The 17,700-nt window shown below is 43.6% G+C and overlaps 1 protein-coding gene across 2 annotated transcripts in view; it reads right to left on the bottom strand.

Annotated features, from left to right (window-relative positions):
• The window catches only part of GAS7 (growth arrest specific 7), a 118,198-nt gene that overhangs the window by 21,441 nt on the left and 79,057 nt on the right, over positions 1–17,700 (bottom strand). For both annotated transcript variants that reach the window (XM_064675554.1, XM_064675553.1), the window contains exons 7-12: positions 17,065–17,180; positions 11,832–11,906; positions 8,547–8,625; positions 5,584–5,712; positions 3,793–3,916; positions 1,275–1,354 (exon numbers count right to left, since the gene is read on the bottom strand). In XM_064675554.1, the coding sequence (XP_064531624.1) occupies positions 1,275–1,354; positions 3,793–3,916; positions 5,584–5,712; positions 8,547–8,625; positions 11,832–11,906; positions 17,065–17,180 (603 nt within the window). The remainder of the gene's footprint in view (positions 1–1,274; positions 1,355–3,792; positions 3,917–5,583; positions 5,713–8,546; positions 8,626–11,831; positions 11,907–17,064; positions 17,181–17,700) is intronic.

Consider the following 17,700-nt stretch of genomic DNA (forward strand, 5'->3'; position numbering starts at 1 on the left):
TGCAGCTGCAGGCTATGGCTGCCCACTTGAGCCATCTACTAGTGCACCTGCAAGTTGTGCCTTCTCTGGGAGCAAATACGGAGATCACATATACAGTGGAGGGAGGTGATCCTCCCATTCTGCTCTGCTCTAGTGAGACCCCACCTGGAGCACTGCACACAGGTCAGGGGGCCGCAGCACAAGAAGGATGTGGAGCTGCTGGACTGAGTCCAGAGGAGGCCACGAAGATGCCTCCTCTGGTAGCTTGTAGTAAGTTAGGCTGAGAGAGCTGGGGCTGTTCACCTGGAGAAGAGAAGGCTCCAGGGAGACCTTAGAGCCCCTTCCAGTGCCCAAAAGGGCTCCAAGAGAGCTGGAGAGGGACTTTGGACAAGGGCCTGGAGTGACAGAACAAGAGGGGGTGGCTTTAAGCTGAAGGAGGGTTAGGTTAGACATTAGGAAGAAATTCTTCCCTGTGAGGGTGATGAGGCCCTGGCACAGGCTGCCCAGAGAAGCTGTGGCTGCCCCATTCCTGGAAGTGTTCAAGGCCAGGCTGGATGGGGCTTGGAGCAACCTGGTCTAGTGGAAGGTGTCCTTGCACATGGCAGGGGGGTAAGAATGAGATCGTCTCTAAGGTCCTTCCAACCCAAACCATTCTCTGATTCTATGACGTATCTGGCCACAGTGGCACAGATGGTCAGTGTCATTTGCATCAGTGAGAAAGTGCCAGTGAAGGTAAAGAGGAAATCAGGTCCCTTATGTACAGGAACAGCCAATTTTTTTCTCTCTTCTTCTGTTTTTGGGAAAATATCTGCCTCCTGGCACAACAAAGCTGTATCTTGGTACCTAAACCCAAAGGTCTATGACAAAGGTCTGTGAAGTGTGTTACCTTCAAAAAAGCAAAATAATAACCAAATGGAGAGCCAAGCATGCCTTGTCTGAGGTGGCAATACTGCACAAGAAATTGTAAAATCATGGAATACAAAAATTTATTAAGTGAATTCAGTGATTTATTATGTGTTTTTCCATGTTTTTCTTGTGCATTACTTCATCCTTCCTGAGGACAATTCTAGTGTCCTGGCCCCTAAGCAGTCCTGAACTGGTTTAATGCCTTCTGCAAAGAAACAATTATTTCTTCCTTCCCCTAATAATGAGTTTTTCTTAGCACTGAGAATGGGAAATACAATGGGAGAGATATCACCCAGTTTTTCCCACTGCATTGCACTGAATTAGCTGTGAATGAGGAATGCTGTAGGCCATTACAATTTTGCAATGTTACAGTGTTAGATGCTATGTACCAGAGTGGTGGTCACCATCTCCTCAAACCACTTTGACTGGGCTTGATTGTAAAGATCCACACAGCGCATCAGGTCATCTCCTGAAAGAGTCAAGATAGCAACACGTTAGCCTTCTCTAGCCAGACCTTAGAAGGAAACTGCAGGTCAGGTTTTGTAGAACAGACCCCGAGGGTTTGAAGATCAGCCCTGGTGGAGCTCACGGCAGTTCTGTCACATGACATTTGTTACATGCACCAGAATTTCAACTTGCATGCGCTTGATGTGAGGCAAAAAAGCAGGTGATTGGGGTGAGAAAGAATGAGGGGGAAAGACAAACAAATATGAGCATTAAGTAGTATTTTACAGAATGCCCAGAAATAGGAAAGCAAGTTACTTCAGTTAAAAAAAAAAAAGTCACAGACAGGAAGTTATATCTGAAAAATAAAGTAATTAAAATGGGAAATCAATAATAACATGAGTTATGGAGCTGAAGGGTAGCACTCCGTAGGTGAGACTGTATTCTAAGAGGTCTCTGTTTCAAAGGGAAGCAATGCATCAGGGTCCAGCTGTTAGATGAAGTGATGCTTATTTGCAGCCTCATGCATTCTCCAGCCTCTGGAGATGTCCGATTCCAGCCGAGCTTTGGCTGCCTGCTGCGTTCAGGGCAGTAACACAAGAAGTTGTTGTTCTTTCCATTTTTTTCTTTGTTGCAGGACTCTGCTCTGACAGAGGGAAAGGTGGGTGGAAAATCTGGAAGGCGTGTCTCAGAGATTGCTGCTTTTCAGCTAGGAAATTCTCTTAGTTCTTTAAATGAGGTTCAGTTTCTCTTTTCCTAATGGTTTGACATCTATGTCCAGGGCTCAAATACATCTTACTATTTTAGGTGCAAAATGGTCTTTATACATAAACTGAGGATGAACCAAGCTTTAAGAACAGGACTCCATAGACCAATCAGAGCCAACAATGTAAATGCATCTGGAAGTTTCTCCTGGGCTTAGAACTTTGGGTGGCAACCAAACTCTATGAAGAAGCCAGGATTCAGGGCTCAAAGCTTGGCAATAAGCTCATCCACCCAGGAAGGGGGTGCAAAGTCCAACATGACTAGGTCTAGTGGAAAGTGTCCCTGCACATGGCAGAGAGGTTGGAATGAGATGACCTTTAAGGTCCCTTCCAACCCAAACCATTCTGTGATTCTATGACAAGTCTGAACTAACGGCTCCCACACTCTAGGAGGCTCCTCAGGGGCTCTTTGACATGGGGTTACCCTCCACTTGCTCGTGAGCCACTGAACAGTCAGGAACAAGAAAGCCATGAAACACATGAACAGTCCATGGGAGCAGAAAGGAACACCACCTATCAGTAACCCACGGGATCATAGAAGGGCTCTGCTCTAGAGCTTTCTCTAGTCCTATCACCCACTTGCCAACAGGGCTCCTTTCAAAGCCAAATGACCACATGCTGCTTCTGGGAACCACCACCTGTGGGGGTGGGACAAGACCACATCTGCCATGTACCAGAACGGTGGCACCAAGTGGAGAGCAGCAATGGGAAGACTCACAGTAAACTTTGATCTTCAGCTCTCTCTTGCTTGTTCAATAAGTATCCATTATAACCAATTTCTAAGGATGCAAGGAACACAGTGTCTGTGAATTTGCAGGTGAATAAAGAACATCTCTCACGGAGCCTCCTGTCATGAACTCGTAACTTTTATTTCTCCTCAAATGATTGCCTATACACATGGTCACACTGCCAGTGACTCTCCTCAAAACCCAGACATGCTATCCTGAAGTTTTAAAAACCTCAGAACTCTGACGGACCACTCTACCAAGGAATAGCTCTATGAAGGGATGAAACATGGAAGCCCTAGTTAAAACCTATTTTCAGTAAAGGTACTAATGGAGCTGCACGTATCAGCTTTGCAGATCTCAAAAATGTTCCTGAAGGATCATGCAGATGTGGCTTGAGCCTCTGTAAAATATGCATGGGTCACAGCAAGTAGCTGTTATCCTCAGTGCAACACAGCACACACTACTATCTCCTCAGTATTCCTACAACAGAAATTATTTTAATCACTGAGTAGCAGTGGAAAAAAAGACAAAAAATTCACTTTCAAGGAAAAAGACGGCAATGGCAAGTGTAATAGGCACTCACATAGTTGTGGGTGACTGTGATTTAGGAAAGAACCAAGGAACAAACTATGATTTAAGAAAGAAACATCCTCAGCTGAGCTTCTCTGAATCTGACTTGGAAAGTTACACAAACATTCCGTAATCTAAGGAACTTTCACAAAACAGAAGGAAAACTCATCCTGTTTTTACTGTTCTCACCCCAGTTATCAACAATTTGTGACAAGTGAGTTGGAAAAACTAGGCTTGTTTCTTCAGAGGATTTAATATCACAGATTTGTAGCATGGTTCATTTTGCCTTTGTAGCTACAATATTAAAAAACAAGAACCACGTGGAGGGATGGGCAGTTGCATCCCATCTTGTTCTCATGGGGCCATGCTCATTCCCACCGCGGACAGACATAGGTACTCACCTGCCTGAGTGGACTTTCGTCTCGCCTTCTTGATTTCTTCTTCTGTCTTGTTGCTGAGCTTCACCTCTAGCTGCTGTGTTTTCATTTCCAGATCCTTCTGTCTCTCTGTCAAGGCTTTCCGGGCCTTGGAGTAATTAAAGAAGAGCCACGTGTTTTAAAGGAAAAGAACTGCCAGCTGCTTTCAGCCATCTAGGACTCCTTCACACAAGTATTTGTCAGTAAAGAGTCAGTGACTTTGCCTGAAATTGGATCCTAACTGGGATTCAGGTTCTTACAGCATCATGTGGTGCTCAAAGAAGTGTCCTATGACCACAGAGAAGTCGGCACCAACAAATCACAAAAGCATCTGAACTCATTGTAGATTCTTAGAAAGGTACAGGACAAATGGCATCATCAGACTCTCATGTTTCCTAACAGCTTTCTCACTATTTCTGGAAGAAAGGAGAGCTGGAGCTTCTTCCCAATGTCTTAAACAGCATCATCACCAAGACACCTCTTCCATTCACTTTTCTTAGGACTTGAATTGTTGAAATAATTTCAAGTATCTTACAAAATTAGTCTTTAAGCAAGTTCTGGATTCATTATACATCTATCAGAACCTCTAACAATAGGAACTTATTTAGAAAAACTTATTCAGGTTCAGGCCAACAGTTCATGCTGTAGAAATCAAGACCCTGAGGTCTAGTTACAACTGATTACTTGAATTACCTTACTTAAAAGTTCTTCAGGCTGTTAAACATTACAAGCCTCTTAAGGCATTACTGGATTTTTTTCCATTTGCAGTTCTGCAGGGCGAGGGAGCTGCAGGACAACAATTGGTGAGGGGCTGAGCTCTTCTCATGCACTGCAGGCATGGCTCCTCCCTGCTCTAATTCTTTCTCCTCAAGGGTACTCTAATTCACTCTTCCCAGTGTCACTACTGAGTTTCTTTGCACATATGAGTGTGAAGAACTTACTGTTTCACAGAAAAATGTCTTCCCTGCATACACACAGCCTAATGACCTTGTGTATCCTGCAACAATTCTGTCCCTGGGCGAACTCCTGCTGATCTTTAATGAAAGCACAAGCAACCTTTGGTTTGACTGAGAATGGTATGTTCCTTTCCAACTTACACCCAAAAGCAAACCACATGAGGATACAATTTGGCAGCCGAGGTAGAAGCATCCCAATTCCTGCCAGCTGCTGCTGAGAGATCTTTTGTGGGTCAAACTCCCTACACCACAACCTCAGCCACCTCCTGGTTCATGCTGCTACATTACGCAGCCTATTACTGTGTGCTGCTGCTGTTTGGATTTTCCGGGTGAGGATGTTTCCTGTGAAGGATTTGTGATTTGCTGGGCAGGATTCGAGCTGCTTTCACCAGCCATCTGCTTTTAACCACTGCATGAGAGGATGTCGAGCCAGGTGAGCATTTTGCCTGACTCTGCTGCCATTCTAAGGCAAGGTATTTTAAATTTGAGGGCAATAGATGTGACTTCCAGATGTACACAAACAAGAAGTATTTGCATCAAATGTATTAGAAATATATCGTCCCAAATTGGAAAGGGGAGGATGAAACAAAAAGCCAGTTCAGCAGTAAGATGGTAGCCCTGCTGTAGCCCCCCATTTCCCAGATCTCAGCTAAGCAGTGAACTACGTCTGGGGCCCAGCAAAGCACAGCTAACAGCAGAAAGCCCTCAGCAGGAACAGCTGTGGTTCTTTGTGGCAGAACAGAAACTTTTCACAGGCAGCTGCTTTTCTGCCCAAACCAGCAGTATCTCAGAAACCCTCCAGTTTGTTCCCTGCTCCCACCTTTTCAACTGCTGTGTAGCGGCTGGACAGGTGCTTCCTTAAGTCTGCAATGTGGTGATCACACTTCTTCATGTCTTTCTTAAAGTTCTCTCTGAAGTTGAGCAGGGGTTTCTCTACTTCACTTTGAAGCTGGTAATGAAAATAAAGGAAGAAATGGCAGTGATGAGGAGCTGGGCAGTAAGTCCTGGCTCTTCACAGAATCACAGAATTGTTAAGGTTGGAAAATACCTTCAACATCATCAAGTCCAACTATGAACCACCATGTTCACCCCTAAACCATATCCTCAAATGCCATATCCACATGATTTTTGAAAACTTCCAGGGACAGTGACTCCACCACTGCCCTGGGCAGCCTGTTGCACTGCTTTAAAACTCTTTCTGTGAATTTTTTTTCCCCTAATATCTAATCTTAACCTCCCCTGGTACAACTTGAGGCCATTTCCTTCTGCTGAGCAGAGCTCAAGACAAAGAGGAAACAATACACACTCTGCAGCTAAAGGCAATGACAGACAGTAACACTCCTCTTCCCCAAGAGTGCTCTGAATTAAGCTACTACAAAACTCATCCATTTTTAGGAGACCTCTGTTAAGGGAATATTAACTGAAGGGAGCAAAAGGACAGAAATTTTGTCTTGCCCCCTCTCCAATAGATTTTTACACAGAACATCAAACAACAGGCAATATCCAGAGCACTGCTTTAGGTGCTTCGATTCTGGCCTAACTGATATAACTTACTTTAAAAAACCCAATGTACCCGAACTAAAGCCACTAACCCTGGCTGCAGTGAGGCAAGTCCATGGGCAGCGGTGCCACACCTGCATTTCTCGTATGGCGAAGTGAGATCCAAGAAGGCCACATTTTATTTATTTCTGTCAAGTATAAGGGAGCCTAAAGGAAAGCCTGATTATTTAGTTGAAGCTTTTTAAGTAGTGGCAAGAAACCACTTGAATGAACTGCATCAAGACCAGACACATGACTTATCTTGACAGCCAGTAATACCCAGCTCTGATAGAGTTTGCATCATGTTCCTCTTTGGCCTTCTGATACACAGTTTTGACAGCTAGAAAACGTGCTCTGGAGGGATTCAGACATTTCATCTCCTGTCACAGTTCAGTACAGTCTTTTATTGGACAGAGGCTACAAAGTCAGCCAAGACACTACAGCACACATTCTAGAAAGGTTAAACAAGTGGAGTCTGTTTAGGCAGATGAAGACTGGCACCTTGGTGATCTAATATGGTCTACAGCTACCTGAAGGTCAGATACAAGGGTTACTGAGCCAAATTCTTCTTCATAGGGCCAGGCAAAGTCGCAACAGAAAATTGAGCTTTGGGACGTGCAGGAAGAATACAATTTTAAAAAAACCAAAAAACATCACCAGAATGGTGGCTGGGCACTGGAGAAGGCTGACCAGAGAGATTATGAAATCTCTGTCCTTAGAGATACTCAAATCTCAGGTAGACAGAGATGTAGCTGACTTGATCCACTGTGGGTGATAGTCCTGCTCTGACTGAGAGTGCTGGACTAGAAAATTCTGGACAAGGTTTTTCTGACACTATCATCAGCATGGCCCCAGGCAAAAAAATAAACACCTGAAGCGGTCATTGCCATGATAGCCTTCTTGAAGGTCTCCTCGTGTGCCTGTATTTATAGCTGGCATGCCAGGCTGTATAGGCAGCAGTAGTGCAATAATATTTTATGTTCCAAGTACTGTGAGAGTGCTGTCACCTTCTCTGCTCTGTTCCTGACTCTCCATGTAGCAGTGGTATGAAGGACTGTCACAGAGGCTGTTCAGTGTCTTCAAGGCAGGTGTTTGTGTCTGAATACTCTCGGTGTGCTCTGCATTGCACTGCCTGCTTGTGCCAGCACTGACTGGGTTTGGTCGACTATCAATGCGAAACAGAATTACTGCTTCTAAGAATAGCTCCTCTGAAAGTAATACCAAAAATCAATATGTTTAAAAACATATTATGTTAATAAAAGGAAGCCAAAGCTAGGAACTCCCAAACAGGTATGGGAATATAGAATCATAGGATTGCTAAGGTTGGACAAAACCTCCAAGATCATTAACCCAGCACTGCCAGGTCCAACACTAAACCACGTGCCACATCCACATGTTTTTTGCACACAAACGGTGGGGAGGGTTTAGAGGATGCTATTGGAGTTTCTGTGCAAGGCTTAAACAAAAGTAAAATAATGAAAGAGCTCCTCTACATGGCCTGCCCACATGTAAACACCACACCAGGGTGCATTTCTTCCTCTTGGAAAACAATACAGGAGGACAATGGGGAGCAAAAAGTATTTCACTAATTACAGCCCTGATGTCGAAGTTTGAGGCACAGCAGCAGGTTACCAAGGCAGCAGCTAGTTGCCTGAGTAACCTCTGCAGAATCACTTATGAACAGTGCAGAGCTATAATTTTCCTCCAGAACATGGCTGTTGTGCTGAGATATCTGCCACTGTATTGAACTTGACCACCCACAGAGGTTAACATAATGTAACAGGATTCAAGAGCGTGTCACATGTGATGGAAAAACCCCAGATAAATACCATAATTTGTAAAAGAAATCTCCTTGGGCATCACTTGAGAGAAAACCCAAAAATAACATGACATTCCCAGCGTGCTTTTCAGAAAGGCTAACGATACAAAGAAGTCAGAGTTCTGGTTCTCTTAGAGAACTTAGAGCTCTGGTGAACAACCTTTAGAATCAGTTTTTCTCCTTTTTTTATGAAAAATTAAGGTTAGATGTGTTTTAATTTTCTCATCAGATAGATTAAATAAACTGATTTGGGGAGCAATAATAGACAGTTTCAGTAAGATTGTTCACCAACTTATTAATTCTTCTAAATTTGTACCATATGCATGGTGTATGCATATGCAAATGTATTTCCCCCACTACATATACTGAAGGGAGATCCATATCAATTCAGGGCAAAAATCTTTGGAAAAGAAAGAACTACTTACCTTAGAAGAAAATTTGAGATGAACTTCTGCTTCATCAGCTAGACTCTTCTTGAGCTGAGCCCAAGCCTCTCCCAGTGTGCTGGAAGAACAGAGGGACAGCAATCAATGCCCTGTCTCTTACCCATCCTTCCCATGAGATCTGTCAGACAGATCTGGCACAACGCTTCGTACTATGTCTTGCTGAGCAAAATCATGGAAAAGGGATAACAGAAACCTGAGAAGACAACCAACCCTTGTGACCAAGGCAGAACTGTATTGGCATTGTATGTAGCAGATTTTCGAAAACACTGTTCATAACGATCTCCAGTTACAGAGATGCCACAGCCTCCACAAGCAAGATCCTTCAGTGTCTTATCCCTACCATAACAAAGTTTTCACCAACGCCGTTTGTCCATTGCCTCTTCTACTTTACACCCTACTTTTGATGAACAGATTATTCTACTCCTCCTCAGAGAAGCTTTTCAGTATTTGAAAATTTCTGAATTGTCTTTTTCTTTTGGACAGATTATTTCCGAGATGATGGCAGCTGAGGTACACTCCTTCAAACCCTCTACAACAGCCTAGACTCCTCTTAAAGCATCATTACCAAAACTACACTGTCTTCCAGTACAGGTCTTCCGGTTGCTAAACTGGTAACAGATTATTTTGTATCAAACACTCTTTCTTATACATATCTCAATATGATTGCTTTTTTTAGACAACAGCATGAAGTTGTTGATGAATAAGCTTGTGATTCACTATAGCCAGACCCTTCTCCCACAAACTGTTATGTAACTGTATCTTTCACATCCTGTGAAAGTATAAAACCTGGTGCTTTATCCTCATTAAAATGCATTTTTTTTTCCAGTTATTTACTCCAGTTTAACAAAATAATTCTGAGTTGCAATCTTTTCTTCGAACTATACATACTAACCCTCCTAGCTTTGTCTCATCTCTGATTACAGTCAAGCCATTATTTATTCCACCATAGGCCATTCATTAACAAAAACATTGAAAAAAACCCCTGGACTTGGGACAAACCTTATTTGATCTCAGCCCACAGCTACTTTCTCTACTTTACTTTTTGTAAATAGTGGATATTTCTTACCTAGTTTTTTTTACTAGGCTTTATTTAGGCCACCATTTCTCGTCTGCCTACAAGAATCTCCCACTGTAAAAATTTACACTAAATTAAGGGCTGTGATGCTTGAGTTACTCTTTTATTCCATCACTGAAGGAATTTAGGTTGGTTTGGCATTGTTCTGTATGCATCTACAACAACTGCTCATCACCTTAGTTTTCCAATAAGTGCTTCTAGGAAGTTTTACGGTTTATTCTACCACTTTGCAAAGGTTAAATAAAGCTGAGTGATCTACAATTCCTGGCTCCTTTTATCTCCTCCCCACACCCCTTTCAACAACAATGATATCTGACCCTTCCTGATAGCCTGAAAAATTGCCTGTCGTGTGCAATTTCAAAATAATGGTCTGTCATCTCTGAAATTGCTCCAAGGAGTTGAGTTCTCAAGTATGGTGTTCATCAGCTAAACAACTTAGATTCACCTACAGAAGCGCTCCCAACATTTCCCCTAGACCCAACCTGAGATCTCCTCCCACTGCCCAGTTATCACTGACAATAACCATTTTATCTGATCTATTTAAGAAAAGGTGGTATTTCAGCCTGATGAGTATCTTCTGCATCTCCTGTCCAGCTCCAGTGACTTCAATGACCATGGATTGTATCACCTCCTGTGCACTGTGCTCACAGCAACCCAGACAGAACCACCCCAGTACCACCAATGGGTCCCATCTCGCCACCCATCACATACATGATGGAGAGTCTGCTTATCATCAGAGGAGGGCAGAGGACCCTGGAGGGACAGCCCGTACTTTGTGTCAATTCCACAGACTGCTGCACAGAAAAGCTGGAAAATGCTCAGTGAAGTGTGAAACCAGCAGTGGTAACTGCTGCTTGCACAGAGCAGCGCATGGGGTCCCCCGACTCATACCTTCTTGTAAATGAGAAGACTTCGGTGAATGTTTACTGAGTATACAAGGCTGCAGTCTCACTTTTGGCTCCTTCAAATCCTCCTGTTGGCTGACCTCCCTCCCTCAATTTTTTAAGTGGAACTTTTCCATTTCCTGGGCCTCATCAATTCCCACAATCTTCTCACTAGCCTCTTCCTGGCCCTAGCCAGTTTGGCCAGGAGGAGAAATTTCAGCACAACCTCCTTCCATTCTATCACCTTACAACCCCTCCAGGCAGAGCACGACTGGACAGTGCTCTCAGCACCCTGCACTCTGCACAGTGTCCTCTCCAATTCCCTACTTCAACATTTCTTATGATTTGGTCCTCATTTGCTCTCTTGTCATCTATTCTCACCTAGTTTCCTTCCCCTTAAATTTTTCAGGCATTCCCTTCTTCTCCTATTAGTGCTAGGAGAAAGTAAGAGGAAGATGTGAAAGAAAGTGGTTTTAGCTTTGCTCGGATCAAGTGAGCATCCACCCCTAAGGGGAAAGAAGGACAGAAACCATTGTCACTGTAGGTGCTTAGAGCAGTAACAGTCTAGTTAGCCTTTAGCAATTTCTGTCCTTGTATCCTGGAAGCTGAGCAAATACCTTGTGGAGCTTCAGTGCCAGCAGAAACACACTGTGTCAAAGCTATGGTGAGGACAGTAATTTCCAGCCTTGGCTTTCAGTGCTTAGAGGGTTTGTGTTGGAACAGATAGAGCTAACAGTCTCTGATCCTTCAGAAGTGTCTCTTCATTATTACTGAGAACTGCAATCTAGGTTGAATTGCATTGTCTAATACCTTCTTAAGAACTTCCAAAGTGTGAAAATGTTGTAAATAAGGGACAATCTGCTGCTTTTCTTGAAGGGTCAGACCTCCAATGAGAAGAGACTTTCTGTCCTTCCTCTGTCTGTGCTGCTTGATTGTACTGGCATTGACCTTACAGATCTACTCTCAGCAGTATATGTATTCTACATATTCTTCCATTTTCTAAGTAATTTAGCATGTATACATGCCAATCCTGAAAGGACCTAGTCCTGGCTACAACAAGGACAGCATAAATACGATTGGAAATGCAATGTTTCATACATATACTCCTAAAAAATTTATCATTAACAACTCGAAATAATAAAACCAATTCTGAAGCAATTCTACCTTCCTCAGCACATCCGGGGTGCTAATCTAAATAAACCTCTACTCGGTGAGAGAGCTGGGGGAAATTATATGTACCTGCGTGGGAGAAATGCCTTTTATGTTAAAATTCATCTTCTGTGAAAGTCACAGAGACACACTTACCCTTCTTCCTGAGCAGCCAAGGAATTCTGAGACAGTTTGGACAGGTTCTTAGCATATTCCTCCTCAATCTTTATCCTACACTCACATACACACAGAGAGAAAATAAAAAGACAGAAGTAAGTAAGCTTTAAGGCAGAAACCCACACACATAATTTGAAGAAATTCTCTGCATTTTAACAGATTTTGCCACAGGATTTTTTCTTTCAGTCTCCAGGGCTTGGCAGCTGTCTTCTCTCCTCCATATGCTAAAATGCAGTGGCAAGAGCAGGGCTATATGCAGGACAGCATGTGCGACAAAATTAGAATAAGCAGCTACAGTTCTGGAGAGCAAATAACAAGGACAGAGTGTTTCTGCTGTGGAACATGGACTGTCTGCAGAACCAGAAGCATGTGGTTCAGTCTGCTGTGAAACGTGAGGCTGCACATCCTTGAAGAAAAGATGAAGGAATGCAGTGATCCAGGAAAAATCCAAATGAGGTTTGGGGTGCTGGATCACGCCTTTCTTAGGGACACAAAATGCTTCCTGCTCTGTTACAGGTGACAAAGCTGGAGAAGATGTGGCAGGGTTTTCTGTCATCAGCACGTGGCACAGCCCCTTCCCCTCATTCATTCCACTCACTGCCCTGTCCTTGTCTCCACTCACTCAGAGGCACCACACCAGGAACAGGACCTGAGCTCGCCAATGGCAAGGGTGCAGAAGAGGAAAGGTATTGACACACAACCACTGTGGGAGTGGCTGCAGAGAGAATGAGTGCAGCTGTGGAGTGCGGGGACAAGGGTATATGCTGATGGCCCAGCAGGGTGAAAAGAGCAACTGCTGGTCCAGAGATGATGTGCATGGTGTCTGAAATCATGTTCATCTCCTCTGAGTTGTTCTTACAGTGAAACAGTTGCAAGGCACACATGCTCCCAGGCAAAGCAAACATTTGTCTGTTCACTGGTTTTTGACCCAGCTTGCTCAATATAGCATTTTGAGAGAGCTGTGTGGCCCCTAGGTGGAACAACTCCTGATTATATGCCAATTATGTACAAACAGGGGCAAAACCTGGTTTGAAATCCATTTCTGTCCAGTGAGAAGTCAGGAGGTGAGATATTTTTGGCATGTCTCTTTGCAGTAACTAGTTGAGCAAGTGCTCTTTTGCGGAGCACATTTGAGATAAAAGGGGTCCCCCGAGATACCTAAGAGGGATCTGATATTGTGGGCTGCTGAAATATTCTGGTGGATGGTGTGGGAGTGAAAGTGCCACTCTGTTGTTATGCTCACAGATGTTCAGGAGAGGGAGCACGTATGTGTCCTGCAGCTTCCAGCTCCACAGCAAAGCAGCTGACTGGGCAGGCACTCTGGGGGACGCAGCTGGCTGAGGCCCAAGATGATACTGAGCTTGGTATGGCACAGTATAACTACAGACCTTACTCAGGAGCTGGGGGTCCTCTTCTTCCCCCTCCCATGAGGACAAAACCAACCAGCTCCCCATGCCTGCTCTAACAAGACCAACAAACTGTCTAGTACCCAAGGCTACACTGGGTTAGGACCTATGGAAAGAGCCTTATCCAGACACACTTCACCTGACACACTCTAAATATGCTCCTCACTGGTCCCGGCCTTGGCCTCGGCTTCAAGTTTTTCTAGGGATTTCAAGTGTTACTTGTACTGCAAGTGGATGGCACTACTAAAAGGGTAGACTGCCTGGCAAGGAGAAATAACAATAAAAAATAACAATAAAAAGGTGAATTGTCTATTGCTTAAGAGCCCCAATTATAAGACATAAATTATTCTACCCCAGCCTGGAGTCCTGTCACCATCTGTGGCCAGAAGAGGCTAAAAACCATGATAAACCTCAAAGAGGGGGAAAAAAATCTGCCTCTTGGCCCTGCCCAATATAAATACTCTGCAAACTCTGGATTGTGGTGACTGTGAAACACCAACATGCCATGACTCCTGAGTCCTGTGAGCCCACCTCCAGAAACTCATGTGGCTGTTTGGCAGTTATCCCACCTTCCCACCAAAAAAGCTCCAAGTTCTTGTTTCCACTAACTTGTTTGAAAACCTTCAGAATTGCACTCCCTGTATAGTCAGAATCGTTACAGGTTATAAATGCATTTTGACCCATACTGTTCTTACTTTATTAGTTCTAGTTGCTATTTGGATGTTTATTTCCTGTTCTCTTATGCTTTTTTTTTTTAAATAAAGTGCTTTGTTTTCCCCCACTCAAACAATTTCAGTCATGCCATGTTATAATGGATAAAGAAAAATGAGAGAACTACAAAGGGAGGCAAAGATGATCTGATGTGACTGCCATGCAAGAAGAAACTAAATAAATTAAGACAACAGGGGGAACAGGGAGAAAAGGTGGTAGAGGATATATGACAGACAGCTACACAACTGCCACTGTGGGAAGACCGTGATGATGAGTCTTTTTACACTATTTCTCCAGATTAGAAGGGAACAATGAAATTTTCAGACAACAGAAGCATAATTACTTTTCCTGTAGTGCATAGCCTGCAGAAGTATTCCACAAATTGTTGCAGACAAACAGTGAAAGATGTATACAAGTATCTGCTGAACATGGCAGAAGCTAAATAATCTGCTATTTATTTTGCATTTTCTAAACATAGCATAGCATAATTAAAAGTGAGTGGCCAAAAGCCTAAGACAGTGATTCTTTGCTAATAAAACCATTACTTCTTATACTTGGAGAGACTGGTGCTTCTCAGGGCAGTCTGCAGATTTTCTTGGCTGTTTTGGAGTGCTTCCTTGCATGCAAATACTGGACCTTATTTTCACTTTAGATTTAAGTAATTCCTTCCTTCTTTCATACCCACACTCTTGATCTTTTAGTTCAGTCAATTTATTAATTACTTTCCTCTCTTTCTTAAGGTCTGTCATTAAAATTCAAAGTATGTATTATAACCCTAACTTTGTCAACAAGAACTGAATGAACATATAATTGCTCAGTCTATGATTGCTATTTACAAGAAGCTCCTGTAAAGCACCTATTTGATAAACTAAATTTCAGTTAGCTTGCCTCTTGTTGTATATTTGATGAAGAAATCTGGTTATCAAGTCGTATTCCAGCTTCCCATTGAAGGGCTGTTTTTATTAGCTGGCTGAATCTCATCTCCAGCAGGTTGATTGTACAGATGAAGAGAATTTTTCTGGTCAGGAAAACCCCTAGTTTAAATGTGGGTCTTGTATTCCCCAAGGCACCTGGTGGTCATCATGAAAATCTTATCAATAGTTCTGCCCTCTTAGCTGGAGATACAGATGGCCTGAGCTCTATTTCCATGACTAACCTCTCCAGCTCAACAGCATCCTCCTCCTTTTTCACACAGAACAATCCTGATCCTTTGTTTCAAACAGATGAAAAATATATTCATCTTTCTATAACTCCCATCTAGACCCTCTTCACACTCAATTCCATACCTTCTTTGTTTCCAGCACATAGTGAATCTTTTCTGTCTCTCCTCTCTAACATGTCTGCCAAGGACGCAGACATGCCCCTCCCCAGAGTCAGAGCTGCTCTCCTTGTTCTCTCTAATTTTACACCAACTTTCCTTCCTCTTGAATGCGCTTTGCTTTTATTTCTGTCAAATTTCATTATATATTACTTTCTTTGGAGCAGCTTTCCCCCTATTTTCCCTGGCCGCAGCTATCATAATTCTGCTTGCCTTCTCATCTTCTCCCTTAGCAAGCCTATTTCTCAATTGTATTTTTAATGTGCCAGGTAGTTCTTTCTTCTACCTCTGGTCACACTTTCTCATGGATTACAGAGGTAACTGTCTTTCGGACTGTCTTACGTCAAAGGCTGCAGAAACCACACATGAATGCTCAGCCGCGTATGTGACCACCTTTATTGCCTCTGCGACCTTCCATTTTCCCACTGCTGCCATATCCCTAGTATGAAAAAAAAGACATGAGGGAGAAAGAAAACAAACCACAAATGAAGCAACTATGTGCAAGTTCTTCCCAATCGAACTGCACACCAAACGCCAACAGAGGGGCCTGTTTTGTGGCCTAGTTCTGTTCTTGCACCAGTGTTTATTCTCATCAGCACAATCACACCATGTCTGCAGCAGCAGAGTGGGAAGGCAACACCAACTCAGCACCAAGTGTCAACAGAGAGACAATAACAGAGGGCAGCAGCTCCTTCAACTGGTGCAACTGCCTCCAGGAGAGAACATCCATCAGCGTCAATGCCCTCCTCCAGAGAGCAAACACTCTTTGTTCCCTATGGAGTGTTCTCAGGTTTTGAAAAGTCATTCTCAGGATGACTTACACTGGCTTGAACAAATGACAAACCATTTCAAATAACAGCGACTATATTTATGAGTAATGATGTCACATCACCTGCTGTACGTCTTTGAACTGAGCATCTGTGCTTGTTTGGTGTTCAGTGCAATTCCCATGTCAGCAGAGCAACAGCCCATTAACAGCACTCCAGCATCTTCTGGTAGCAACATCTGTCTTTATGACTGTGGGTTCAATCTAAGTGGATCTGTTTTAGTGAGTCCAGAGGAGGCCACTAAGTTGATCACAGGGCTGGAGCGCCTCTGCTCTGGAGACAAGCTGAGAGACAGACTGGAAAAGCGAAGGCTTCAGGAACACCTTAGAGCCCCTTCCAGTGCCTAAAGGGGCTCCAAGAGAGCTTGAGAGGGTCTTTGGACAAGGGTCTGGAGTGACAGGAGAAGGGCGGGCAGGATTAGATTAGATGTTAGAAAAAAATTCATGGCTGTGAGGGTGGTGAGGCCCTGACACAGGTTGTCCAGAGGAGCAGGGGGCCTGGAACAAGATGATCTTGGAGGTCCCTTCCAACCCAAACCATTCTGTGATTCTGCAACTAGCTAAAGTCCCAGGTGATGTCTTTTGACATCTTCCTCTAGGAAACTGTGTCTATGCTCCACATGAACAAATTCCTTCCCTATTTTTCAGACAAAATACTTCCCTTCTAAATATCATGACCACTCTGGTTCTTCCATGTTCATGTTTTTTCCTTGAAGCTGCAGCTTAAAACCTCGGTTCCCTCTAAACAGACAGCCTGTGTGCAATACAACTGAGACAGACAGAGCAGGAGAGACAAGTGAGAGCTGGGGAAGGCTGGAGAGTGTGGATAGACATTAAAGAAGTATTAAATGTTCATTAAGAATTGGTAGCATACCTTTTATGCAGTTCAAGCGATATCTAAATCAGGAAAAAACAACTGCCATAAATATTTGGTAACAAAGTGCTAGTTACCTTTCTCGAACAAACTCTGCCATTTCTTTCTGCATTTGTTTCCCTTTAAGTTGCTTTTGAAGAAGAATTTCAAATCCCGACACCGTATTGTTCCCTTGTGAGTCCTTCTTATCTGCCTGAAAGAAATAAAAGGAGGTTCAACAAAAAGCTATGGGGACTAAACCCAGAAAGACGTGGTTCCCAGCAGCAGCTGCCCAGCAGTGGGGCCTGAGGAGCCCTCCTATGAGACGAGCTGATGGCCACAGCACCTCAGTCCCTCTGAAAGGAGTAGCCCAACACTTTCTCTTTCCCCCTCCTCCTATTCCTTTTTTTTTTTTTTTTTTTTTATTTCAACAGGGAAGTTTACAGTTATTTTTAGCTAGCATAAAATGATGTGGGGGCCAAAGCAGCAGCACTGCTGTCCTTTCTGCCCATGACCCTTCATAGCTGGTAATGTCACTGGGCAAGTGTCAGCCCCGAGGGCTCAGCTTGCAAAAAGAAGGGATCTTGGAGCCAGTCCAGGGGAACTGCTGGGGCAGAGGGGGGACACTGCTGCTCCTTCCAGGGGGAATGCAGCCCTAAATGACCTTTAACAACTGCCAAGTTCGACCCTGATTTGTACTCAGAAAAATACAGCCAGTCTGCATGGATCTGCTG

This window comes from Pseudopipra pipra, chromosome 19, assembly GCF_036250125.1.
Source record: "Pseudopipra pipra isolate bDixPip1 chromosome 19, bDixPip1.hap1, whole genome shotgun sequence".
In the NCBI taxonomy this organism is placed as follows: Eukaryota; Metazoa; Chordata; class Aves; order Passeriformes; family Pipridae; genus Pseudopipra; species Pseudopipra pipra.